Source organism: Octopus sinensis, linkage group LG4, assembly GCF_006345805.1.
Source record: "Octopus sinensis linkage group LG4, ASM634580v1, whole genome shotgun sequence".
Classification (NCBI taxonomy): domain Eukaryota; kingdom Metazoa; phylum Mollusca; class Cephalopoda; order Octopoda; family Octopodidae; genus Octopus; species Octopus sinensis.
The window spans coordinates 126,465,144-126,492,402 of record NC_043000.1 but is presented as its reverse complement, the minus strand read 5'-3'; the positions used below and the strand labels follow the sequence as shown (position 1 = coordinate 126,492,402).

The 27,259-nt window shown below is 36.8% G+C and overlaps 1 protein-coding gene across 1 annotated transcript in view; it reads right to left on the bottom strand.

Annotated features, from left to right (window-relative positions):
- Window positions 1–27,259, bottom strand: part of LOC115210582 — a 174,287-nt gene that overhangs the window by 15,790 nt on the left and 131,238 nt on the right. The window contains exons 26-32 of the mRNA XM_029779185.2: window positions 24,142–24,216; window positions 20,867–21,010; window positions 7,870–8,001; window positions 6,277–6,421; window positions 4,616–4,698; window positions 4,133–4,188; window positions 3,648–3,740 (exon numbers count right to left, since the gene is read on the bottom strand). Of these exons, the coding sequence (XP_029635045.2) occupies window positions 3,648–3,740; window positions 4,133–4,188; window positions 4,616–4,698; window positions 6,277–6,421; window positions 7,870–8,001; window positions 20,867–21,010; window positions 24,142–24,216 (728 nt within the window). The remainder of the gene's footprint in view (window positions 1–3,647; window positions 3,741–4,132; window positions 4,189–4,615; window positions 4,699–6,276; window positions 6,422–7,869; window positions 8,002–20,866; window positions 21,011–24,141; window positions 24,217–27,259) is intronic.

Sequence of the window (27,259 nt, the reverse complement as noted above, 5' to 3'; positions counted from 1 at the left end):
ATGAAAGGTTGGAGAAAGGGAAGGCAATTTGTGGTTGGGTGACTGAGATATGAGAACAGGAACAAACAACAGCACAAGCACAACAATGATTAGTATAACAACTGATTGAGAGTAATTATGCTGAGTGAAATACAGTGATCCCTCGTTTATTGCGGTAAATTGGTTCCAAGACCGGCTGTGATAACTGAATTTCTGCGAAGTAGGGACACCACATTTACAGTATTTATTTAACGTGTATTTGAACTTTTAAAACCCTCCCTGTACTGTTAACAATCCACCCATTACAATAGTCTATTAATAACAAGGACAACTGTTAAGCAATAACACTTTAGATTAAAAAAAATAAAGATTGTTACTGTTACACAGGCCAGATTACAAAATAGAAAGCTGTGATTCGTTGTCTCTCTCCATTGCCCCAATCACAGCTCGTCTTAAGTTCAAATACCCCTGTATATGCTTTTGTGCTATTTTACACATGTTTTGTTGTTCCTACTTATTATTAATATTTTAATGGATTTAATGAAAAATTTTAGGCGTTCATGTATATATATTTTAAAAATCTGTGAAGTCGTGAATCCACGATAGTTGAACCGCGAAGTAGCAAGGGATCACTGTAGTGGTAATTTTTGTGTGCCTGGTTATCGAAATCAAAGCCACGGGTTCAGACAGAGCAAAGGGAAAGGAACTGTGAGATCAGTAAATTAATCAGAACTGCTTGGCTCAAACAGTCCAAAGCATAAAAAAGAAAAAGGTATACAGTTTGGTGCATTGCAGGAACCTCTTCTATTTTAGTCCTGATTTGGAACTCATCGACAGATGGAGTAAAGTTTATATTATTCCAAATTAAGATGAGAATGTTCAGGCACCTTGTCAAAACATACAAAACCAGAAATATTGATTTCTTACATAAACACAAGTTTTCCCTAAAGGAATAAAGAGTTAATTGAATTAATACTAACTCACTACCAGTGCTAATTTTAACAACCTCAGAAATGTTTTAGTATTCTGTTATAATTCAGTACATGGAGGATGCTTTATAGCAGATTTTTGGGGGTCTACACAACAAAATAGTAAATTGGGAATCCACAATAGTATAGTATTTTAAGGGCCTCTGTAAAAAATTTGCTCTAGGTGTGTATATTGGTATGTATTGCAAGAAACAGCTAGGTTTCTTTCTCTAACATTTTACATAGTTCAACCTACACAAGTTAATGTGTAACAAACAAAATAGGAATTTTGAAAGAAGTTTCTATAAAACTAGTTTTTAAACATCAAATGGCTTTGAGAGTCCACCAGAATAAAATAGTAATCAAAGAGGTCTATAGATAAAAAATGGCTGAAAACCCCTGCTTTATATGAATAAAAAAAAAAATCAACCCATGTATTTGACTGATACTTTCACCAAGATTTGAACTCAGGGCTGTAACTAATACCATAAAGTATTTAGCCTAATGCACTAGCAATTTTGCCATTCTGTGAAAGTATCTGAACTAAGAACCAATTAAGATGAAACTAAATACTTACAATAAATTTAGTGTTTCTCAGCCACATTTTTAAGAGACAACACAGTCGAGTGGATGGATGGGATGGAATAAATAACGTTCTTAAAGGATTCTTTCCAACATTTTAAAATTCAATTCACCCCCTGGCACTTAAATTGGTTTGAATTTGTGAACTTTTTTATTTTTATTTCAGTCATTAGATTGTGACCATGCTGGGGCAGACTCTTGAAGAATCAACCCTAGAGCTTTTTTTTAAAGCCTGGTACTTATTCTATCAGTCTCTTTTCCCAAACTGTTAAGTTATGATGGGGACATAAACAAACCAATACCTGTTAGTGGGGTGGGGGCAAACAAAGAAACAAAGACACACACATATGACAGGCTTCTTTCAATTTGTGTGTAACAAGGCAGCAAGCTGGCAGAAACATTAGCACACCGGGTGAGATATATTTAGCGGTATTTCATCTGTCTTTACATTCTGAGTTCAAACTCTGCCGAGGTCGACTTTGCCTTTCATCCTTTCAGGGTCAGTAAATTAAGTACCAGTTGCATACTGGAGTCGATCTAATCGACTACCCCCACCTCTCCAAAAATTTCAGGCCTTGTGCCTAAAATAGAAAAGAATTTGGGTGTAACTAATCCACTCAGAAGGCTTTGGTTGCCTTGAGGCTAAAGTAGAAGACACTTGCCCAAGGTGCAATGCAGTGGAACTAAACCCAGAACCATGTGGTTGAAAAGCAGACTTCTTACCACACAGCCACACCTGTACTTTGCTTTTTTTAAAAATGATTTTTATGATTTTGCCCAGAGATAAAGGGCAGTGCCCAAGACTTTTTGCAAGACCTCTGAGACTTGGAGAGAAAAGGAGCAGAAGCCATGACCCATTGGTTATCATCAGATTGGAGACCTGGGCTGAATGCTTGCAATAAAGTGGACTCCACTAAAGACACAAAAGTGCCAAATGGTGATGCTAAACAGGATGACAAAGTCTACCACCAAAGAACAGATGCAAGTGCCATCTGGTGGACTTTTTCACAGTTTCCATCAACTCAATTTCACTCAACTTGCTTTGCTACCATGTAGCTTCAGGTTCAGTCCTAATGCACAGCACCTTGGGCGAGTGTCTTCTCCTACAGCCCCAGGCCTTGTGAGTGAATCTGGTTAAGAGGAAACTATGCGGAAGCCTATTGTGAATATGTATATGTGTGTGTCTTTGTTTATCCCCTTTCACCATTTGACAACCAGTGTTGGTTTGTTTACATTCTCATAACAGTTGAGCAAAATAGACCAATAGAATAAGCAGCAGAGATAAATACAGGAGCTGATTTGTTCAACTAAACCTCTCAAGGTTGTGCCCCGCCCCAGCATAGCTACAGTCCAGTTACTGAAACAAGTAAAAGATAAACGGTATTTCAGGGGTGAAGAAATGGTCAGCATCACATTCCTGTCTTTCAGAAAGGAATACAGTAGGTTGAATGAATTAGCTTCAGCAACTGAGAATTCAAATAATCACAAAACGGCTAACATCATCATCATCGTTTAACGTCCATTTTCCATGCTAGCATGGGTTGGACGGTTCAACCGGGGTCTGGGAAGCCAGAAGGCTGCACCAGGCTCCAGTCTGATCTGGCAGTGTTTCTACAGCTGGATGCCCTTCCTAACGCCAACCACTCCGTGAGTGTAGTGGGTGCTTTTTACATGCCAGGTGAGGCTGGCAACGGCCACGATCAGTTGGTGCTTTTTACGTGCCACCGGCACAGAAGCCAGTCCAGGCGGTGCTGGCATCGGCCACATTCGGATGATGTTTTTTATGTGCCACCGGCACAGGGACCACAACTACAGTTTCCAATGATTTTTGATGTTGATGTACTTGACTCAATAGGTCTCCTCAAGGACAGGGTCGAAACAGTGTTTCTTTACTTGCCACCTGCACAGGAGTCAGTCCAGCGGCACTGGCAACTGCCAGTCATAGGATTGGTTGGTGCTAGTCATAGGATCGGTTGACAAATATGGTAAAGCAATACTGCTGTATTTCTTTGCTTACTGTAGTAGATAATTTGGTGAAAACAATCATTATTTACAAGGAATAATAATTTCGGATATTCAGGGATTTCTGAAATTATAATAATTTGAAAAAGAATTTACCTTTCAATATGTCTTTCAACCCAATCTTTGCCAAACTCAATAGTTTGACCACTTTCAAATAATATATGGCATGGAGTTTTCTCAGAACTGTGGCTAAACAAAGAAAAGTTTAGAATTGTTAAATTTTAAAAAAATAACTTGAACTCTGCAAAAAATATCAATTTTCATTATTTAAATTTGTGTATGTGTGTGTTTATTTATCTCTGCATGTTTTTGCACCACAAGTGCTTTGTTAATGCTTTATTTATGCTTTATTCTTGCCATGAGAATGCAATATATTAACTCATTCAAAACCCATGTCATTACATTCACCAGAATGTAATAATTTTTTTTTTTTTAGATATTTATTTCTGTCCTCAAACCAAATAAATGTTATCTAATTTACAAGAAATCATATTAATCTTTATTATAATTTTTCTCTGACTGTCATTCATTTAACTAACTCAAATAGTTATAGTTTTATTTGATAATCAAATGTAACTAACCATGAGAATTTTCTTGCAAAATGAGCCAAACGCATTTCAAATTCTGTTTTAAGATCCTGAAAATATCACACAAATAATTTCAATTTAGTCCTTAAGCATTGAGCTACTGATTAAAAGAGAAAAAAGAGTCAACTTTTAAGAAAACGATGTCTTGAAATTGTATCACTTGTATTATTTTCTTTATAGTCTGATACAGAAAAAACTGCTTTTCATGGTAACACCCAGTTACAGTTAACATACAGCCTAGAGAGAAATTTACAGATGTTACTATTAAGAATGTGATACAAATTAATCAAAAGACAACAATATTAAAGTTCAAAGGCATACAAACACTGTCAAATTTAGTATTTACTTCCGCTACTACCCTTCTCCTTTACATCTCATAAAAGGCTGAGGATATTTAATGATATCCATATGTAATACTTCACTGAAGATAAGCAGTAAAAGTTTTAATCAAGACAATACACACTGAAACTTTCTTACTTCAGAATATCTGTGTCCAAATGATGGTTCTGTGAATGGGTAAAATTCCATACTCTCTCTATCAGGGTCATCGTGCAATTGATCTGATATATATGAGAAAAGAAAGGATATACAGTAGCCAATAAAATTAATTTTCTTAAATATGATGGCATCACTATATACATGACTTACTTGGGTCTGTCATGAGCCCAAGGATTTATAAGTATGGAGCTTAACCCAGCTTCTATGGGGTAAAAGTGAGATTACAGCACTCCCTGCCTCTGAAAGGGACACTAGCCCACCAAAGGGTTAACTTCCTAACTATTGCTGGAACTCATTTACATGTGAGTGGACTGAAGTGCTTTGCTCAAGAACACAATGCACTGATCAGTCTAGGAATTGGAACCACAATGTTACGATTGTGGGAGCAACACTCAAACCCCTAGGCCATTCACCTTCACATATGGACATATACAAAATTTACATACATGCATGAGCTATCAAGAAAACTCTGACATGGTTACATGACTGACTAGAAATAACAGCCAAGTCTCCCTCAAATAACAATCTACTCTCTTAAAAAATGGGACACATTGGATATCTTATACCAGGGTATGCTATTCCAAGTTAAAGAAAGAAATGGAATTGTCATGGTGTGAATATTTTTATTATAGATTTACTTGATCAGGGCCAGCTTGGAACTAAACAACTACAACAATATACAGCCATGTAGTTCATGTGTGTGTGTTTGTGTAAATGTTTCACCTAGGTTTAACTTCTCACTGTTTGTGAATACTTCACCATGGTTAACAGTAAGCTCAACCTGCAAGAACCTTCTGTACCAAGTAACCCGGTACAGCATAGTAGCCACAACCGCTACATGACATGTGTTCAGCTGGCTCTGCAATTGTCTCCTCAACCTCATTGTTACAGATCTACTACTATTGTGTACTTTACTATGAACTGGTATTTATCTTTACCTTGTGTCTGAACATTCATCTAGCATCCTATTGTTGACACTTTCTATACTCTGTATTTTATCTCACACGCATACACCCTTGTTTGTACACACCTACACATTATGTATGCTTCACGGCCTGTCTATTATTATTATTGCTCTTATTATATATGTACTTATAACGCACACACACTTTGCTACCCACATGTTAACATCTAAATAAAACCTCTCTCTTAACATTTACGGTTGTGTCGTCATTCATTTCATTCTGGTACTCATATTCATTTATCCATATTTTGGTTTTTATTGTAAAGCGACCATGCGGTGTTTAAAGGAGTCATTCATACGTCACCTTTCCTTTCACATGTCCGTTCCACAGGACATTTTTTGGCAAAAAAAAAATGTGCAAGTTATATGCCATTAACCCTTTAGCATTCAGATTACTCTGTCAAATGTAATGCTTGTTCATTCATTTTAAATCAATCATGCATTATCTTGTAGTTTCAAGTTTTCGAGCATGTGACTGCATATTTTAAGAATAACATTGTCATGATGCTGGTAGAATACTTAGACCAGATATGGCTGGTTTAAATATGGTAGGTTCTAAACACGAACTTAATAAATGACAAAGTTATTTCACTTATATTCTTCATTAACTGAGACACAGGTAGTGTATTTCAAGAGAAATATGGCAACAAAACTGTTAACGAAAAGCTCTGATTACCTCTTGACTTAGCTTCTATTCTGGATTTTGATGATCCGGTTAAAGATTTTTTTGATGTGTCCACTTTTCCTTCAGTTTCAAATTTTTCAAATTGCTTGTAGAATTTTCTTTGAATGTTGGAGTGATAAACATTTTGTCTGGATTTCTGGTAATGAACGATAATTTTATTGAAATGTAAGAATTTGCTTTTAAATAACAAAATTATATCATTGGTTTAAATTCACCATTCATTCAAACAGTATCATTTGTTTGTTGTCCTCTGAAAAAACATATTTGGTCTGTTCATTGTTTGATAGACTGGGGGATTATTAACTTGCTTGGAAACAGGTGAGGGTTGGCATCAGGAAGAGCTTCCAGCTATAAAAAATTCTCCCTCAATGAAGTCTCACCTGACTCATGCAAACATGGAAAAATAGATGTTAAAACAATGATGGCTTTATATAACACACACTGAAAAGTGATTGGCATTACAAATGTCAATGCTAACATCGATGCCCAATGCAGTCCTGTTGCTTGTTAGATCTTATCAAACTATCCAACCCATATTAGCATGGAAAATGGATATCAAAGGAAGATGATGATTGTATGTGTGTGTGTTATTTTTTACACAGCTTGAAATTTATGCAATCACCAGATTGTCAGTTCATCAGCTTGTGTAGCATTTTATTTTACTTTATCGCTCATCTAAACTATTCCGAATGCAATGTTCTATTCATCCATATAAAAACAACTTAACAGCCCCCTATCATGAAAGAGCAATCATTTTCTCTCAAGGTAATCCTGCCCAGCCAAATAAAAAAAATCAATTGTGCACAATGGAAGTAGTATTAGATTAAAATAGCCAACTATGTATCATACTTAATGCAAATACATTGTATAAAAGCAGATTAGCAGCAGTATTCATCTGGAGATAATACATCTCATGGACATACTATATTTTTAAACAAATTTTATCAGTAGCAGATTAAAATCATCCAGCTGTGGCAGGGAGAATGCTAGACATGCATTTCAGCCTCATTGGGTTTTGTCAATAGAGTGTACCCATTGCCAATTGTATCTAAAGAGGAATGTTTGTATTTATAGAGATGTACTTGCATAGCAAGTGACCTGATCTGAGATCGTGTTCTGGAATGAAAACAATTGCAGCGTGGAAGGTGTTTATAAGCCATTTAAGAAACACAAAAACCGTTAGATTCACTTCAACATTTAAATTTAATTTGTCAAAATATTTTCGTCGCTTTGAGACCGTGACCTGTTCACTGACAAAATTCCATGATGCAGTATGGAATTTTGTCAGGGAACAGGTCGCAGTTTCAAAGCGACGAAAATATTTTGACAAATTAAATTTAAATGTTGAAATGAATCTAATGGTTTTTGTGTGCTTCTTAAATGGCTTATAAACACCTTCCACGCTGCAAATGTTTGTATTCTTTGGGGTTTAGTAAAGACTGCTCTTTTCTATGTTCTTTGTCAGAGAAGAAAAATATAATTTGGAAGTAAGTAGCCTAAAATATCTCATACAAAGCAGGGTGTTATTTCTGTATAAGGATGGAACGGAAGTAAAGATTAAAAATATCAGTAAACATTAATTACTCCAGTCTGATTTCCAGTTGGTAAAATGCTTTCTGTATTGTCAAGTCTGCTCCAGTTTGCCGAAAGGTTCTGGTGAAGTTTCTTTCCAGTCAGCGAAGTCGACCTTCTTATTGGTGGGTGGTGATATTGTTCCTGCAGTTATGAAATCAAAATAGAAGAGAATAAATAAAGAACAATGCTAATTATTTTAGCAAGGTTGTGCTTTGTTTCTTGCTAAAAAAATAAATTTTAATTAGTGACCCTGAGAAAAGAATAATGCAATAAAAATTATTTAATAGATAAAACATTAATACACATACACACCTATATGTGTATGTGTGTGCACACACCATCTGAATATTGGAAAAAATGTCCTGATCTCGATGATGATTTGCCCCAGGTATCTGCTGGGACAAATCATCATGACTGTTGTTCAATACTCTTTGGACACTGTAAAGGCTGTAAGATGTGCAATGAAGACCACAAAGTTGTGGCCAGCAGGAAGGACATAGCAGGTATTCTGACTGTCTCCAGAATTCTTTCCCACATTTTTGAACAGGGCCTTAGGACCAATTCAGATGGCTACAGGAAGCTGCTGGAGACTGTAGACAATCCCTGGCTGGGAAAGTTTACTGCTGGAGGGCTACATGTGTGGCAGTAAGATTCAGACTCCTTGCCAAATCCCTGGAAAGTGGTTGTTGGAGAATTTCTGTACCTTCATCAGCGCCAATTTCTGGCCTCCTAATTCCCCCAATTATTATCCCAAGGATGCCTTTTGTGTTTGCTTTATATATGTCTGTCTGTCTCTCTCTCTCTATATATATATATATATATTAATAGAAATGGTAAGACAACAAAAGAATGAAAGAGACCTCGATATTATGTAAATAGAGGAATTTATCTGTAAACATAATATGTGACAATTATTTGGTAGTCATGATAAAACTCCAAGTTTCAGATGCTAGGGTGGAAATCCACACCACCATCTCTTCAGTTATCCAGCCAATAGATAGCATTTTTTCTGATGGCCGGATAACTGAAGAGATGGCGGTGTGGATTTCCACCCCAGCATCTAAAACTTGGAGTTTTATCATGGCTACCGAATAAGTATCACATATTACATTTACAGATATATATATACACACACACACACATACAGAGTAATCTCTCGCCATATCGCAGTTTATTATTTAAGCTTACGTTGCATTCTCCGTGGTGTTGTTTTGCATTTATAATGAAATAAATATATGCAAATTATAAACAATAATTAAAAAATATACAGTACAGTACTGTTTCTACTTCATGGATTTTCCCCTATTGCAGGGGTTTTGGGAATGTAACCCGTGCAAGGGATCACTGTATAGTGTACTGAGTATTTATGGACACAGCTTTAGCAGAACTGGAAATGACCTAATGTGACATGGAATGTGCCAAATTTTAACATTCTTATTTCACTTTCAGATTCAAATCTGACACGAAAAAACAAATGCCACATCATACCCATGCTTCTAGCTACCAATCATAGTGAGTTGGAGATTGCCAGCTTCTTGAACATGACCTGTCCTTTGTGTTTAGAATAGGGAAAAAACAGAAGACGTCTAGCAGAGATGAACCTCTGGTCAAGAGACAGGAACATTCTCTGCAGTCAGATGTCATCAACATAGCCAAATCCAGCAGGTTAAGACATTCTCAATGACTTGAGTAGGTTGATAAGGGATATTACCAAACAGCTTATGATGGTGGAGTCCACTGATAAATATGTGGTGCATGAGGAATTCAGATATAAACCCTATCTGATGAATATATCACAGCTAATAAGCTGTAAGGCTTGAGAGAACTATGTGATCTAGCTGAAGTGTTTGCTGAACACACTAACACCCTGAGAAAGTCATCTTGCTCTGGTTCTTTACTGACAAGAAGCATATCAACAAAGACTTGGTGAACTAGAAGAGAGATTGAGAGACCTATGGAGGTGCTTGCAGTGATCCACACCATGTCACCATTGTCTTTGATAGTCCTGAGCTTCAAGAACAATTAGGACAATGTCGTGCTATTTTACTTCATGCTGGTAGCAGGATCAATGTCTCTGGCTGCACTGAGCTCTAGACATGGTTGGTGAAAACCCTTAATGATGGAGGTGACTCACATGGGGCAACATGTGTTGATACAAGACTCACCTTTCTCTATATAGCTCTGATGATCTAGGAGTGAACGGCTGTTAATTTTCACAATCATCTGAACACTCCTCTCCTGCAAGAATATGTGACATCCAAGTGCCCCCACCCCACCCCCACATCAGGGGTATTGTCAAGGGGGTAGATGTCAGCGATCCCACAATGCCAAGGGCTTATTGGAAGCTATTGTCATGAACATGTGTGTGTGTGTGTGTGTGTGTGAGGGTGAGGGACATGGAGGTGGGTTAGTTCACCTGATCCTAACATGGATCTGCAAGGCCTACTTCTCAATGACAGCTATGACAATGATCTAGTGAAATTTCCACTACAAGCAACACACATAGTGTACAAGTTCATTGTCCACCACACATTAATTATACTGAGATTATACAGCCAGGCTGTCTCTACCAACTCTACTTGACATATATTATTTTCAGTCGTCTCACTAAAGTGATTTATAAATCCTTTCACAACCAACCAATTTAAATATCAAATTTCTTTCTGTATAACATTATGGTCAATACATACTAACAAGTTGAGACAAATCTCAACAGCTGAGTCAAGGTGAGGTAAAAATAATAAGTTTGATTAAATATACTGATGCAAGAGGTTACCAGACAAAGACAAAGAAATTTTTTACCCTTAAAAACATTCAAGATGCATTTGGAAATATTCCAGTACTCCAACAACTTTGATGAATTAAGCTCTTTATATAAACAACCTCCAGTTAATTAACATAAATTGATGAATTATAGTGTGGCTGATAGAATGTTAGGATATGTAAATTATTGGACCATCAGTGTTATGTGACAAATGTATCAAGTTATTACTGTTACAGCCATTATTTAGCATAACAATGACTATATACAGCATGTACAAAGGTTTGGCTGTGTTGTTAAGAAGCACACTTTGCAGCCACATAGTTTGGGGTTCAGTCCCACTATACAGCACCTTGAGCAATTGTCAGCTATTAGTCCCAGACTGACCAATGCCTTGTGAATGAATTTAGTGCCACATAAAAAGCACTACTCACCTTGCCTGTTTACATAAAAAGCAATAAGTCCACTCTGCTGAGTGGGTGGTGTTAGGAAGGGCATCCAGCTGTAAAAATCCTGCCAAAACAGTCACAGAAGTCTGGTGCAGACTTCAGCCTGGTCAGCTTTTGTGGTACCATCCCACCCATGTTAGCATGGAACACAGACATTAAATAATGATGAAACTGTGAAAGTGTGTGTATCTTTGTCACCCACACCTACACATACCTTACCGTCACCACCACCATCACTTGACAGTCACTGTTAGTTTGTTTCCATCCTCATAACTAAATGGTTTGGTAGAGACCAATTGACCTCAAAAAAAAAATAAGAACTGGGTTGATTTATTTGACTAAATGGACGTTAAACATGTCTTTGATAGTCCTGAGGTTCAAGAACGATTAGGACAATGCCATGCTATTTTACTTCATGCTGGCAGCAGAATCAATGTTTCTGGCAGCACTAGACATAGCTGGTGAAAACCCTTAATGAAGAAGGTGACTCCAGCATGGCCACAGCCTAATGACTGAAACAAGTAAAAGATAATCATCATCATTGTTCGACCGTGGTCAAGACAATGCAATTTACCATGCTACGCCAGACTTCACAGTCCATCATAGCATTACGGAGGTCCTGTTGCTGGATGCCTGTATCCCTGGAGATTACATCAGGGTAGGAGAGTGTGCGCCCTCTGGTATTGCGAGTAGATGGCTTCCAGAGGAGAAGAGTAGAAATTGCCTCGTTTTCAGCTCTACAACAATGTCCAGCAAACTAGACTCTCCTACCTTTCACAAGAGATGACACAGGTGGTAGTTTCCCATATATTTGCATTTTGGTTGGATGACACTTCTACGAGAGATTTTGAGCTCTCATAAGGAGAGTAAAAGATAAAAGATGTAAACATAACAAACCGTTTAATTTGCAGTGACTGATAAATAATATTTTTGATATCTGAAAAGACACTTCGGTCTCCAAGTTAACAAGGAATTTTAAAAAGAGATTTTCTATCAATTTTACTATGTTAGTTTCATAAAAACAGATATTTTGTGCTTATTCTATCAGTCTCTCTTGGGGATGTAAACACACCAGCACTGGTTGTCAAGTGATGTTGGAGGGAGTGGGGGGCGACTAACACAGACACACATATACATATATACGACGGGCTTCTTTCAGTTTCCGTCTACCAAATCGACTCACAAGGCTTTGGTCGGCCCGAGGTTATAGTAGAAGACACTTGCCCAAGGTGCCACGCAGTGGGACTGAAACCGGAACCATGTGGTTGGTAAGCAAGCTACTTACCACACAGCCACTCCTACGCCTATGGAGTTGGTATTTTGTTTTTATTTTTTTAAAATACTTTTAATTTGGGTGAGATATTGTGTTAACTTTTCCTTTTATGTGAACTCTCAAATTTAGCCTGAACATCCTGTACTGGGTCATCCCATAAATAATGCAGTTTTTTTATACTTCTTTTATTTTTCAAAATTAAGATAAAGTTCTTTTTTAATCTAAAAATATACTCTCCTCCATTTTTATACAATGCTCTTCTATCTATCTGGTAGATTTGCAGGGCTCCTCTTCCAAAATTCACTTGTCTGCAATGAAAAATACTCCTTCGGTACTGTTCTGTCCTTGTCTACAGAATTCATATTTCTTCCATCCAAATAATTTTGAATACTGTAGAATAAATGATAATCAGATGAGGTAATGTCCAGTGAGTATGGTGGGAGGAGCATCACTTCCTATTCAAACTGCTCCAGCCTTTGGAATGTCCTCCTCACTGTATGTGACCGAGCATTGTCCTGATGGAAGAACACCTTTTTAGATGGTCATTTTTTTTCTAGTGCTGACTTAAGCCACTCAAGCTGCTCACAGTAAATCTCCTTTGTTATCATTTGGTTTGAGTTTAAAAGTTCAAAGTAGACTAAACCTTTCATATCCCACCAAACAGTAACAACACCTTACATGGATGAAGATCTTCTTTAGCCTGGGGTGCCGCTGTTTCTCCTTTCCCCACCTACTCTCTCTGGTGCTTGACATTTTTATAGAGAACCCATTTCTTATCACCAGTCACTATTTGGTTCAAAAAAGGTTCATTGGTGAGACGTGATAGCAAAGAAGAGCACTCATTCACTCTCTGCATGTGATTAGACTCAGAAAGTTTGTTAAGAACCCATTGACTGAATTTGCTGACTTTTCCAATGGCACACAGGTGTCGATGAATGGTTGAATGACCAAATCCAAGTTTCTCTGCTAGTTCCTAAACAGTTATGACGGAATTTTGTTCCACCAGGGTTTGCAGGATGTCCTCATTGAGATCTACAGATCTTCCAGGACAAGGCTCATCTTCTTGGTTTGGAATTTCTGGAACCAGCATTGACACTGGCTTATGCTTATTGTCCGATCCCCATATATTGCATTAATATCCTCGCACTTTCCATTGCATTGTTGCCTTTACTGAACTCATAAAGCCAAATATGCTCCTTTGTCACTTCCATAATAGCTTTGAAGAAATAACTGTTAAAATCGAAATGCACTCTTCAAAACTTGCACTTAGAATAAGGACAAGGTAAAATTACTACCTGCCTTTATAGTAAGTTGATGCAGGTTGTTTATCCCATGCCCCTCAGACTTTTAGTTCATGCAATTGAAAAAACTGCATTATTTATGGAACGACTCAATACATTTAAAATGAGCTTAGTTTAATAATTAAGAATGCTTAAAACCAATAAGGAAGATTCTAAAACAATAGCTTGAATTTCTAGAAATAGCAGTTAAACCATCCTCAAACCATTCTTATCATTTTAGAGAAGGGCAAGATACATTGGATAATGTTGTCCAAGATACACTCCATGAAAAGAGAGTAGGAGAGGAGCAAGCCTCCATCCAGTTGCTTGACCAACTCAAAATAGCGACCAAATATCCCTTAAATAACCACTACCATTAAAAAAATAAAAAGAAAGATACATGGTACAATGCAGTTCTAGATACAAAGTCACCAAAAAAGACATGATGTCACAGCTAGAACAGCCTTTGATCATAGCTCTGTTCAATAAAAGCTGACATGGAGCTAAATAACACTGGCAGTAGCGTTCAAAATAATTTTTGCTTTACACAACAGGTGCTGGGTGAATACTATTTGCACTTTCTGTGTAGAAAATATTGATTCATTTCCAGACTTCAACAAAATATCCTCACATTCACTAATCCTGTGCACAATGATTTTAGTTTCCAGTATTTATCTTTCATGCTCGCTAACGATGTTCTCTTTAATTATTAATGCTCTGCATATGCAAATATAACCTACTGATAGAAAAAAAAGTTATCAGTAACCTTTTGATTGCATGTAAAGCTGCAAATATTGAGATAACCTTGTGTATTTTATAGCTACTCAAACTATTTTAGTATCAAGCCAACAAGGAAGCCTCTATGTAGCTGCTTGAGCTGCTAAAAATTATACCTTAGCATTTTAAAAAAGGAAAGGACACATCAGATACTATAGTCCTATACATCCCTAAAATATTAGATAGCCACAGCAAAAGTCATAGGTCGAATCAATTGTGGCTGATGAAGAGCAAAACAACAATTATATTGGTATTTTTAAAATAGGCACCATTACATTGTATAAAGAACCTTAATATTTTAATGCCTGTGAAGAGAAATGCCTGGCAGAAACTGCCAGATTTTGTTGCTTGGTTGAACAATACTTGACCCTTGGATGCCTTTAGCAAAGCCTACTCTGTTACAACCACCAAAAAATCCAGTCCTTGTTCTAATGAGGTGATTTGTGTGATCCAATGACCCCGAGAGCTATGCTAGCGGAGTGCAAGCTCCTGACAGAGCCTCCCATGCTGGCCAAAGAAATAAAGGTCACACTTAATGTGGACTATCTCTTCCTAGAGGTAAAAAATGCTGTGTATAGGGTCAACATCCATATCTAGGGGAAAAAAATCCAAAACAAAACAAAATTACAGATGTATTGCTAACAATTCAAAACCAACAAGACATAAGAGAAGAAGGCCTTCCTTCAAGAAAATATAAGATGTGGTGCAGCAAGAAAGAGCAGGGACTGAGAACAGTGGAGAAAAGTTGTCAATGGCCTATGTTCTATAAGTAGTAAAAGGATGAAATAAGTAAACTGTTGCAAGTATTTGAGTCTGGTCTCTGGTCTAAGGCTAATTCCTTCTCTTCCTCCCATAAGTTGTATTAGACCCTGAGAAAGATCAGTGTGGTTATTTCTTCTCTGACTCATTATCTTTTAACATGTATGTTCCATATTGCCATGGGTTCCATTAAGAAACAAAAAAAAAAGATCAAAATGGATAGTCATGCAGTATTATGTTCCGAGTTCAAATTCTGTCAAGGATGGAACATTGCCTTTATAAAATAAATATTAATCAGTTGATTAAATTTAAGGCTTTGTACAAATGTTAGAGATCGTTATTTTAAAACCAACGAACCATTTACCTGTTTAAAACAAATGCATTCAATTTCTTATGTGCAGATTTCTTTGTGCACTGAGTGAATAAATGTGTGTGTGTGTGTGTCCACGCATGGCTGTATAGATAATACAGAGAGCTCATTGCAACCACATGGTTTCAAGTGTTCTGTCCTATTGCATGACACTCTGGGTAAGTATCCTTTCAACCAAATGAAAACTGGTTGTCAGAAACTGTATGGAAGCCTATTATTTATATGTGCAAACATCAACATTCTATAACTTTGTTTGTCACTATCTGAGCAAACGTGGTATGATGTTTACATTCGTTTTTGACATTACAGCTGGTCATTCTGCACTCTGAAGACAAATAGAAAAAAAATTTCCCCCACTTAAAAAACAAGACTTATTTGAGGCAGCATTTTAACAGCCAGATGCAACACCTTGACACCATACTTTATCTTTTACCTTTTACTTGTTTCAGTCATTGGACTGCAGCCATATGGGACAACCCTTTGAAGAGTTTAGTTGAACAAATCGACCACAGTACTTTTCAAAGTGAGACACTTATTCCATTTAATCTCTTTTGCTGAACTGCTAAATTATGGGGACATATAAAAAAAACCCAGCACTGCCTGTCAAATGGTAGTTGGGGGACAAACACAACACAAAGGCACATAGATATACATTATTATCATCATTTAATGTCCATCCTCCATGCTGGTATGGGTTGGATGGTTTTGACAGAAGCTGGCAAGCCAGAGAACTGCATCAGGCTTTGTCGCCTACTTTAGCATGGTTTCCACAGCTGGATGCCCTTCCTAATGCCAACCACTTTACAAAGTGTACTGGGTGCTTTAAATATGGTACTAGTGCTAGCTCATCACCAAATAACTTGCAAGACATAGGCCTCTCAGTTGGAAGAGGGATTGATACTGGTAAGCAGGGTGGCTTTGTGCCAGTTGTGTGGTTAAAGCATAATAGAGGGATAGAGATGGGTGTCTTACGAGAGGAGATACTTCGTTATCCCAGTGTATACATATACACATACATACATACACACGTACATATATACACATATAGGGTGCAATGGGTAAATAGTTGCCATTTTATATTTTTAATTTCGTGCATGTGCATTGCTTGTTTTTGATTTTGTCAACTACACAGTATAGGAGGGTCAGTTGGGCACCATCTGTGAGAAAAACAACAGCTTGATGCAATTCACTCTGCCAGAAATTTGGAAATGACATGCTGTACGGCTTGGCATCCACACTGGAAGCTCCAATATGCACATTTCAGAGTGTATGAGTGTCAATCTGAGGACATGTACCGAGAGTGATAAAAATCAAACGCCTAGTGAACATCATGATGTTTGGAGTTATCACTAGTGATGGCGACGTTATTCCTCCATTCATCTTCCCATACAGCTTCAGAGTCAACATAGAGGCCTATATCAAGTACCTGGAAGCGGTAGTGCTGCCCTGGGTCAAGAGGGTGGTTGCCGGAATACCCTATGTCTGGTAACAGGACTCTGCATCATGCCACACAAGCAGGAGAACCCAGTCATGGCTGTCAGACAGTTTCTGCAACCACATCACCCCTAATATCTGGCCACTTAACTTGCCAGACTGCAACTCCCTTAATTACTATGTGTGGGGCACAGTTGAGTGAGAGACCAACAAAACTCTTTGTAACACCAAAGATGAACTGAAGGCAAGGATTATGGCAGCATTCATCAACTTAAACAAGGAGACTGTCCAAAAGAGTTGCAGGAGATTCTGAAGTTGTCTGGAGGCCATGGTTGAAGCCAATGACGATTTATTGAATAAATTTACTCTTTAGTATTTCAAGATATTTTAATGTAATTTTGGTAAATATATATCAAAATGAGATGTCAGTGTCATTTTCATTTTTCTGTAATTTAGACAAACAGTTTATTCACTGCACTGTGTGTGTATATATATATATATATATATATATATATATAAACAGTAGGCTTCCTCACAGTTTTCCATCAACCAAATTTCACTCACAAGGTATTGGTTAGCCTGGGGCTATCGTAACAAAGATTTGCTTAAGGTGATGCACAGTGGGACTGAACCCAAAACCATGCAGTTGCAAAGGAAGCTTCTTAACCACACAACCATGCCTGTGCCTACACATGAAAGAAAAGAGCAAAGTAACCATTGGTAGCAGGAAGGGCATTAGGCCATTCAAATCCCACCTCAAATCAGTCTCTCATTGAAACTATATTAGATGGGAGAAACAAACAGCTGCATAACGCTTAGATAGCACACTAGGTATAGTAATAGGTATAATAATGATATCACATTGTGCACTGAGATCATTTTGCTATATTTATGATAATAAAATATTTAAAATATTTTCTGCATAGCTTCACCTCCATTAAACACTTTTTATCACACACCACTAAATATTTTCTCCAGAGCCTTTTAATTGCCACACTCTTAACGACAGTTTCTCAACCATCTTTCTATTAACATAAACTCTTTAAACATTTAGTGAAATATTCTTAAGTCATTATAGATCTTTCTATGATAATGTCAAAGTTTTTCCCTAGTGATTAAAAAGAGAAATGAAAACAAATTTTTTTTTCTAAAAGACTAAAATTTACATGGAAGATTTAAAAAAAAAATATTTTCCCATCAAAATACTTTTATTACTAAATGGCACAGTTGTGACTGGGTAGATAAGAAATTTGCTTTGCAACCACTCGGTTCTAGGTTTCAATCCTGAGTGGTATCAATAAATACTAAAATAATTATTTTTTACACCAACTGATTGTGTTTGTGTATACAGGTATAAATATCTAGAGAGAAACAAGAGTAATTCAATCATTTCAAAGAGATTGATAAAATGTGAACCGGGCTTAGTACTTCTAAAATGTTGAAAGGTACACTCCTGGCATGATCACAGTCCAGTAACCAAAACTCCATAAAAAAAAACCCCAAAGAATTGACAAGCTGCGCGTGTGTGTGTGTGTATGCAATATTACCAACAGTTGGATCTCTCTCTCATTACATTCCCATTTATTGTCCTCCCTCTCTTTTTCTCTTCTCAGCTACCACTCATCCACTGTACCATACTGCCTGTGAAATAAGGAATGACATTTCAGATATATCTGTATTCAATACCACCAGCAAAAAATCTTCTGTACAGCTAGCCATTACTCTCTCACCACTAGGTGTCTTGCCCTCTTTTACACACACCCAACTCCACAACCCTCTCCCCCAATCATCTTTATTACCCTCTTTCTCTTGTACTATGTCCTCACTACTTCCTTGTTGACATACATTAAACTTTCTCCCTCCATCACTTTACTTCCCCTCTTATTAAATTATCTGTTTTCTTTTCACATTTTCTTTCACTGTCACAACACCCATCCTGTGTTTCTATTCAAACAACATGCAGCAGCCAACACTGACTCTCTTTGATTACTCCCTATTTTATTACACTTTTGTCACACCATACCCTCTCATTCCAGTTTCCCTGTCATCATCCTCTCTTGTTGTCATGTTACCAGGAATTAACACTGACAACATTGAGAAGTGAGGATTCTTCGTCTTGCAGGACCCAAGTCAACCTCACTAGTACTACCAGTATCCCAATAAAATATACATAGTAAAATGTGTTAAGTTGATGGCATTAGGAAGAGGATCCAGCAGAAGAATTCATACCAGAATGAGATGCACCAGTGAAACATGGTCCCTGACTCACTCTAGAAGGCCATTAACTTCAAATAAAGACTCATGTTATGAACAAATGCCAGCATGGAAAGTGTATATATATATAGGGAGAATTCACGAAAAAAAAACAAAAGACGAAGACGGGTGGTGTAGAAAACAAACAGATGTATTAGTATAATGCTCAGGAATTGAAAGTCTTTTACATTTCAAGCCTACGCTCTTCCATGAAAGGAATATGGAAAGAAACAAGGAGAGAAAAAAATGTATGTAGTGGCTACCGATCTATCATGGTGACTGCCAGACAGAAGGGTCAAATTAATAAATGCACCCTTTTAAAGCCTAGCCAGGCTCATGGGCCCAGTTTCTCGGTTTCAATGGTATATGTGTTCCCCAGCTGGACGAGACGCCAGTCCATCACAGCGTTACTCATTTTTGCCAGCTGAGTAGACTGGAGTAACATGAAATTAAGTATTTTGCTCACGAACACAACGCGTCGCCCTGTTCGGGAATTGAAATCACAATCTTACGATCATGATGCTGACACCCTAACCACTAAGCCACACACAATATATATATATATATATATATATATCAAAAGGATGTGTTATAACACTATTCCACACATACAAAAACAGCCATACCAACAATCCAACAAACGTCCATCATCAGCTGCTCCATAGATATTATGGTTGTGTTGTTTAGGAACAAACATACCAAAAAAAAAAAAGAAGAAAAAAACGAAAAATTGCTACTTCAAATGAGATAGCATAATGGTTAAATGGTTAACCAGTATTCAGAATTCCATGTAAATCCATGCATGTCCAAACTCCAATCAAGTATCAGACATAATGTGTCCTCCAGTTTTCTTTCAGTATTATAAACATTTGAACATTTGAATAATTTATGGAGTGTATATCTAAGAGCAGAATAAAAGAGGAGATTCAGTTTCACTTTGCATTATAATTTATGAAGTTATAATAAAAAGATGAACTAAATCTCCTAGTTTAGACTGTACTTGAATACATGTGTGTGTGTGTATTGATCTTGCTGGTGATGTAAAGCACTCATGGTGGTGCCACATAAAAGCGCCCATGTGGTACCATGTAAAAACACCAGGCACACTCTGCAAAGTGATGTTAGGAAGGGCATCCAGCTGTAGAAACCATGCCAATTCAGAGTGGAGTCTGGTGCAGCTTGCCAGTTCTGGTCAAACTGTTCAAACCATGCCAGCATGGCCAAAGAAAGAAAGAAAGAAAGAAAGAAAGAAAGAAAGAAAGAAGAAAAAAGAAAGAAAGAAAGAAAGGAAGGAAGGAAGGAAGGAAGGAGGGAAGGAGGGAGGGAGGGAGGGAGGAAGGAAGGAAGGAAGGAAGGATGGATGGATGCAAGCATGCATACACACAAATGAAGAGTGCTGAAAAGGTCCTGGCTTTGGGTATAAGAAAAGACAGGAGAATTACTTAATTATGATTTATACAAGATATTCCCCTCTCAGGTTCACACACTTATTGCAGCAGTCTTTCAATTTTTCTAAGCCCCGCAAAAGAACTTAGATGGTTGTGCTTCCAATCAGGCTTTTTGCAATACCTTTAAAGCTAGGAACTTTACAGCATCCCTCATATACATATTCACTCAAGTTATTCAAGAACTGGTATGAACTATACTTACTGGCTCAATTTCTATGTGCACCACATTTGGTTTTTCTTCTGACTTCCTGGCAAGATGTGTTGCACTACTAAATCCCGTCTTTGGTGGCAGAATCTTCAAGCTTTCAGTCCTCCTCATTTTAGTTTTCTTCCCCACTTCTCTGACCTGATAAAATATAAAATAAGGGATATTGTCAAGATATCCACTGTAATATTCTTCATGGGATACATGAGAAGTAATTAAGAGTTTGAAAGTCTCTCAAATGCAAATGTTTCTGATTGTATTCTAGAATTATGCTTTTGTTAGGATTTATTTTCATGTTTTGGCATGAATTTCTTACAACTTGTTTGAAACGCAAAAGTTCCAAAATGAAAAATTGTAGTGTGCTACATCACCAAACACAGAACAAGACTACATAGGAAAATATTAGCAAACAATACCTCTACTCTATACAGATTTCCCCATAAAAATAAATGATTAACACACAGATAACATTCACAAGTCACAAACAAAACGAAACATTTGACTGTTGGCATATAAATCTAAGACAAAATCACAAATTTTTCTGATGTTTTCACTAGTTATTTTGGTCCTGCATTCTGTTAGGGCATAGTAACCTACACCAACATTACTCTATCCAGATGAGATTCTGAAAGGTTTTAAAATGTTGATAATGGATAAAACGAAACATTTGACTGTTGGCATATAAATCTAAGATAAAATCACAAATTTTTCTGATGTTTTCACTAGTTATTTTGGTCCTGCATTCTGTTAGGGCATAGTAACCTACACCAACATTACTCTATCCAGATGAGATTCTGAAAGGTTTAAAAATGTTGATAATGGATTTGGAAATTTGAGTGTCCCAAACAAACTGCAAGAACTCACATATGCATACATATGCATTTACACATGTATGTATACATACATGCACAGAGGGAAGTATCACGAATACAGTAGATCAAACATGCTCTGTTAATTATATCTGTGGTATAGAAAAAAATAGGTTAATGATCTAATTTCATAACATTAAAAAGAAAACAGTATAGGACAAATAGGTTACATATACAAGGAACCAACTTAAAAGCACATCTATTTATATATTTTAGAGATAGATAGAGAGAGAGAGAGAGTGAGAGAGAGAGAGAGAGAGAGAGAGAGAGAGAGAGAGAGAGAGAGGGGGGGGAGGGAGAAAATCTCTGGTTTACAAATGGGAAAACTGAGATGGTATCTCTGTCTGCTTGTGACTATGTAGGTACCTAAAATAATTAGCTAAAGCAAAGTATATACTACCAAGTCATACTTGGAGTTACCATGTAGAGTGACCAAGTTTAAAGTAGCAGATCCCATTGCCCATTGTAGCAGGGCTAAAATTAAGTAGAATACCATTTTGATATATAAATGACCATGCAGAGGGTCTCTCTTTGGTTTGAATTTAATTGTTATTGTTGCTGCCAGTGTTGTTGCTATATTAAAGAGCAGACAAAATGGAAAAGGCGTTGCTCCAGGGGGATGGAGAGGGAGATGCACTGGAATGGCCACTCTGACTTGCAGGGCCTACATGTGGACAGCAATCTACATCGCAATAGTAGTGAACAGAGATATGGTCCGAGAAAGCCGGAGGTCTCCACTGCTACAGGCTTAACCATGAACGTGTCAGAAAGTAACTGATACCATGACAATTTGCTTTTCTCAGCTTGATGAACGGTGAAGCTTGAGCTGGTAGCTGAACATACTAAGTTGCCACAGCATGTGGCATCCCAGAAGAGGGGCCTACTGCCACAGAACATGAAAATTGTCATACTGTCAGGCTTTTTACCATCCCTTTGGTCTAGCCCCACTGCCTTGAGCTGAGAAGGGAAACCTGCAATATCTAGGCCATGCTTTGTTAAGGGCTGCATGGTGTGGAAAGCAGCCAGCATTATGATGGCATGACAGTGGGTGGAAGCCAAAAGAATCCACAGTAGCATTCACAAGTCTCACAGATCTGGAGGCCAAGCTTCAGGGAAACATCAATATGCAGACAAGTTGAGTGACAGTTGTGAATGATGGCATCACATTGAGCCAAGCTCTGCAGTGAGGCTCAGAGGCTGAGCAGAAAAATGTCATGGTGTCAGTCAAGCCAGTGCAGCTCATCCAAAGCATTTTCATAAGTTTGTCGTAAATGTCCATGCTTGTTTTCAAACTTTTAGTTGGCCCCCTGTTTGCTTTTCTCAGAATATTTCACACATTCTGAATGATATAAATCCTTCATTTCATAAGTTTTAAGTTGGGGATATATATCATATATGACGCATGGACATCAGGGTAATATGTCCTGAGTATCTACAGGCAAAGAGTTAAAGATGGATTATTTTCCCATTTATGAAGAAGCTTGTTTAGTGCATACAAACTAGGTGTATACATGCATGTATGGCTGTGTGATGTTTGTGCCATGTACCAGATATGTAATGAGTACATTGTTGACTTTTATGTGGTATTTCTACAAAGTTAAATGTAATCTATAGTTGAATTTTACTCTCAGCCTAAAGAAAACTCTTGTTAATCCTTCAATTAATGCCCTCGTGATTATGTTGTAAGATTCTTTATTGAAATATGTAATGCTCTGTTTTATATTTGTGGTGAACATAAACAAAGCAAATTCGTCATGCTTGTAATTAATTTGTGGTCTTGCCTGTTAAACTGGACTCTTGATATTGGATATTATCGCATGGTAAACAAAAATGTCGATTTTTGTAACAAGATTTTCTTGAAGCTGCCTCGAAGAAAATACCATGTATAGTCTGCAAGTTGCCTTCAATCCGCATTGCTTCGACGGAGAATAATGGTTTAAAATTTTGGCAAAAGGCCAGCATTTTTGGGTGAGGTGGGTGGGGGAACTGGTTACCTTTTCCCTAGTGCTAAGCTGGTACTTATTTATCGATCTCCGAAAGGATGAATGGCAAAGTCGATCTTATTTCTTTATTGCCCACAAGGGGCTAAGGGATTAGGCCGATTACATCGACCCCAGTGCGTAATTGGTAGTTAATTTATCGACCCCGAAAGGATGAAAGGCAAAGTCGACTTCGGCAGAATTTGAACGTAAATACGAACGAAATGCCCCCTCTAAGCATTTTGTTCCCAGCGATAGTAGCATCTACAAAACAGTAATTACTTCAATATTGTCAGGGTCGTTGGAAGCTGATATTAGCAAATAAATGCTGCAATGGCTTCTGCAGACAGAAATTTCTAAATTGTGTTACATGCATGTGTATGTTGGAAGAATGAGTTAAATATATTGGATTTTATATATTTACATCGCCAACGACAGGACTAGCACGAACATTTTCCTCTTCCTTTGTTGTATTCTCTTTTAATTTCAAGTCTTCTGACTGTATGGAAAAAAAAAAATAAATGATACGTTAAACACGTATTTGTATACGCCAAGGGACGACGACTAAATTTATACATATATATCTATGACTCCTTAACACAACGTGTAATTTATTGAAGTAAAATATATGACTCGGAATGCCAACGACATTGTTAAAGAAAATATATTTCAAGAATACCACTGAATATATTATAAGATTTACATGAAAAAGTTATATAATCTTTTTTATTGATTTTTAAGTGGGCGGACTTGCGGATTAGCTGTTACGAATAAAATGGAATTGTTTATTATTTTTCTTTTTCTTGACATTTTTCAACATTTTATAGTATTCCATATTGCAAAACACTTGTAAATCGCTCAAATTTTGGTTTTTTGTTTTGAAAATCCATGTTTTTCAAATATCTCATTCCGCTCCTTGAGAAGGGAGAGATAGCTGCTACAATTATTATTAGTCTTTTTCATTATTTTATAGTATTCCACATTCCAGAAACACTTGTAATTCGCATTTTAAAACTTTCGCGATTAAAATAACTTTTGCCATCAAGTGTCCCAGAGTATTGAAGTGTTTTAATGACAATTATTAATTGTAACCTCAATTCATTAATTCCAACAAACTAGAGATTCGCCATTTTGCTAAATTTTTAACTCGGCCGTTTCATTCCACGCGTTTTTATTACAACTTAATGTTGCTAATATCAACGATACTTCTTCAAATACTGAATGTCAAAATCGTGTTATCGTTTAACCATTCTTTTAAAAGTACAGATAATATCACAATGAATATAAAATAATACAGCAGTCATTCCACTAATTAGCTGTTAACGCAACTGGAATGGATCCGTTATTTGTATCAATAGGTATTTTATGGTAGCCATCTATAATTTACGTAAACTATTCTCAAATAAACAATCCATTTATCCGTCTATTAACTATCATATCTTTGATCGCTGATGCCATTTTTTTCTTTCCTTCACAACCCCCAAACCGTTTATAGACGTTTTAAGTTTCCAGTTGAAAATTAGGATAAGGAATTTATCGAAAGAAGCAAATATATAAAATATATATTTAAATATTTAAACTAATTTTGATATTGAAATAAAACAACAAAAAAATTCAGTTTAAGTGGAAATAAAAGATATAAGAAAGACCAGCCATTAAAAATTCAAGTTCTTTTACAATTTCTTTACTTACGACAATTAAACTCATTTTTAAATAATTATGCAAAGCGAGACTGACTTTGTTATACAGAAGGAACCTGAAGACTCATGACGTTTTATATATAGTTTCGGAATGAAATAATGAAATGTTATTTCCAAAGTGAAACTTCACCAAATTAGAGAAGCAGGAACAGTATCGAAAAATGAAAATGGTCGAACTTTAAAGAGCGCCGTTGTGCTTATCATAAGCGTCATACTGTTCTTTGGGAAATCGAATATCTGAAGCTGAATCCACTTTTTTGGCGCTTCTTTCGTTATTATCTCTCATATCATTTTATTTGATCGCATTTTAAAATGGAAGGATTGAAAAAAACAATTTCATTTGAATTCGTACAAATTATCAATTATTTCTCCCAATTTCAATTTACTGATCTAAACAATGTATTTTTTTCTAATGGATATTTTTCTCTGTGATTTCATGGTGGCCAATTAACTATCTCTAGTGAACACGCCATTCGAGTGCAGTCTCTCTCTCTCTTTCTCTCATTTCTTTTTCAAATATAATTCAATGCTTCTTCAATTATTTTTTAGACGGAAGTATTCATAACCCTTTATAGGACCTCTGAGACTGGAAGGAGGAAAGCATCCTTAAACCAGAGACCTGACCCAAATGAATGTCACACAGTGGTCTCCACTAAAGTCACAAGATGCCAGGTGTTGCTACACCGGGTGAGGGGTTGCGCTTACCACCCAAGTAGGCCATGGTGGGATTTAAACTCAAAACAGAGAACCGGAACATAACATCATAAAGCATTCAGTCCGACATGTTTATAGTTCCGCCAATCTGCAGCCTTGCATTGGTGTTTTGGGTTTTTTTAGAAGATATTTTATATATATATATATATATATATATATATATATATATATATATATATATATATATATATATATATCTTCACATGTATTTAATTTGATTTCCCACTTCAGTAATGGTTTTTAAGTGTTTTAGTTTTTAAATCTTTACGCTTCTAAATAGTAGAAAACATTTGAGTTTTGTCACATCTCTTATGTAAAATCCGTTCTGTCTGCCTGCGTGTGTGTCTTCTCGGATCTCGGGCATCCTCCATCCGATTGCGCTCAAATTTGATTTGAAGATACCGACGGTATCAGGGCGTGTATAAGTCTTGAAAAAATTGCAAAAATCGATTCCAGGTGAGAATGCGATCGATAAACCCGTTTTTGTCCCGCTTTTCTTCCATCAACCTGTACATAACTGCACCTTCCATTTTGTGTTGTTTTTGTACTGCTTAAAGGCACGTTTCTTTCCCGCCAAGCTTACTATTTAAACCATGTTTGTGTTCTCCCAGTCATCAGTCTTATCATTACTGGTACTTTAAACTCTTCGGTTGCATATTTGCGTGAATAAAATCGTTTTTATTTGGAATAGGAAAAAAGTCTATCTTTATTTCTTCTTTTGCTGGTGTCTCAAATTTAGGTTAAATCAGTGTTTCTCAAAGGGGAAGGGGCTATGGGACGGTCGGACATGTTTTCAGAAAATTTAGTTTAAATGTTTGACAACTCAGCACCGTCCATTGGACGGGGCGTTTTGCTCGTATATATATATATATATATATATATATATATATATAAATATATATTTTATAGATTCTCGAAAGAATGAAGGGCTAAAGTGAGCTCAGCAGCATTTGAGAGTTGGAACAAATACCATGAAACATTCTGTCTGACGCTCTATGCGATTCTGGCACTTGTTCTTCTCAAGTCATTCTGATTTTTTTTTCTATTATACCACCCTGCCTACAAATTTTGCAATGACATCGCAATATCCCTTGGCTATCACCGTTCATAATCAATTATATGACATAT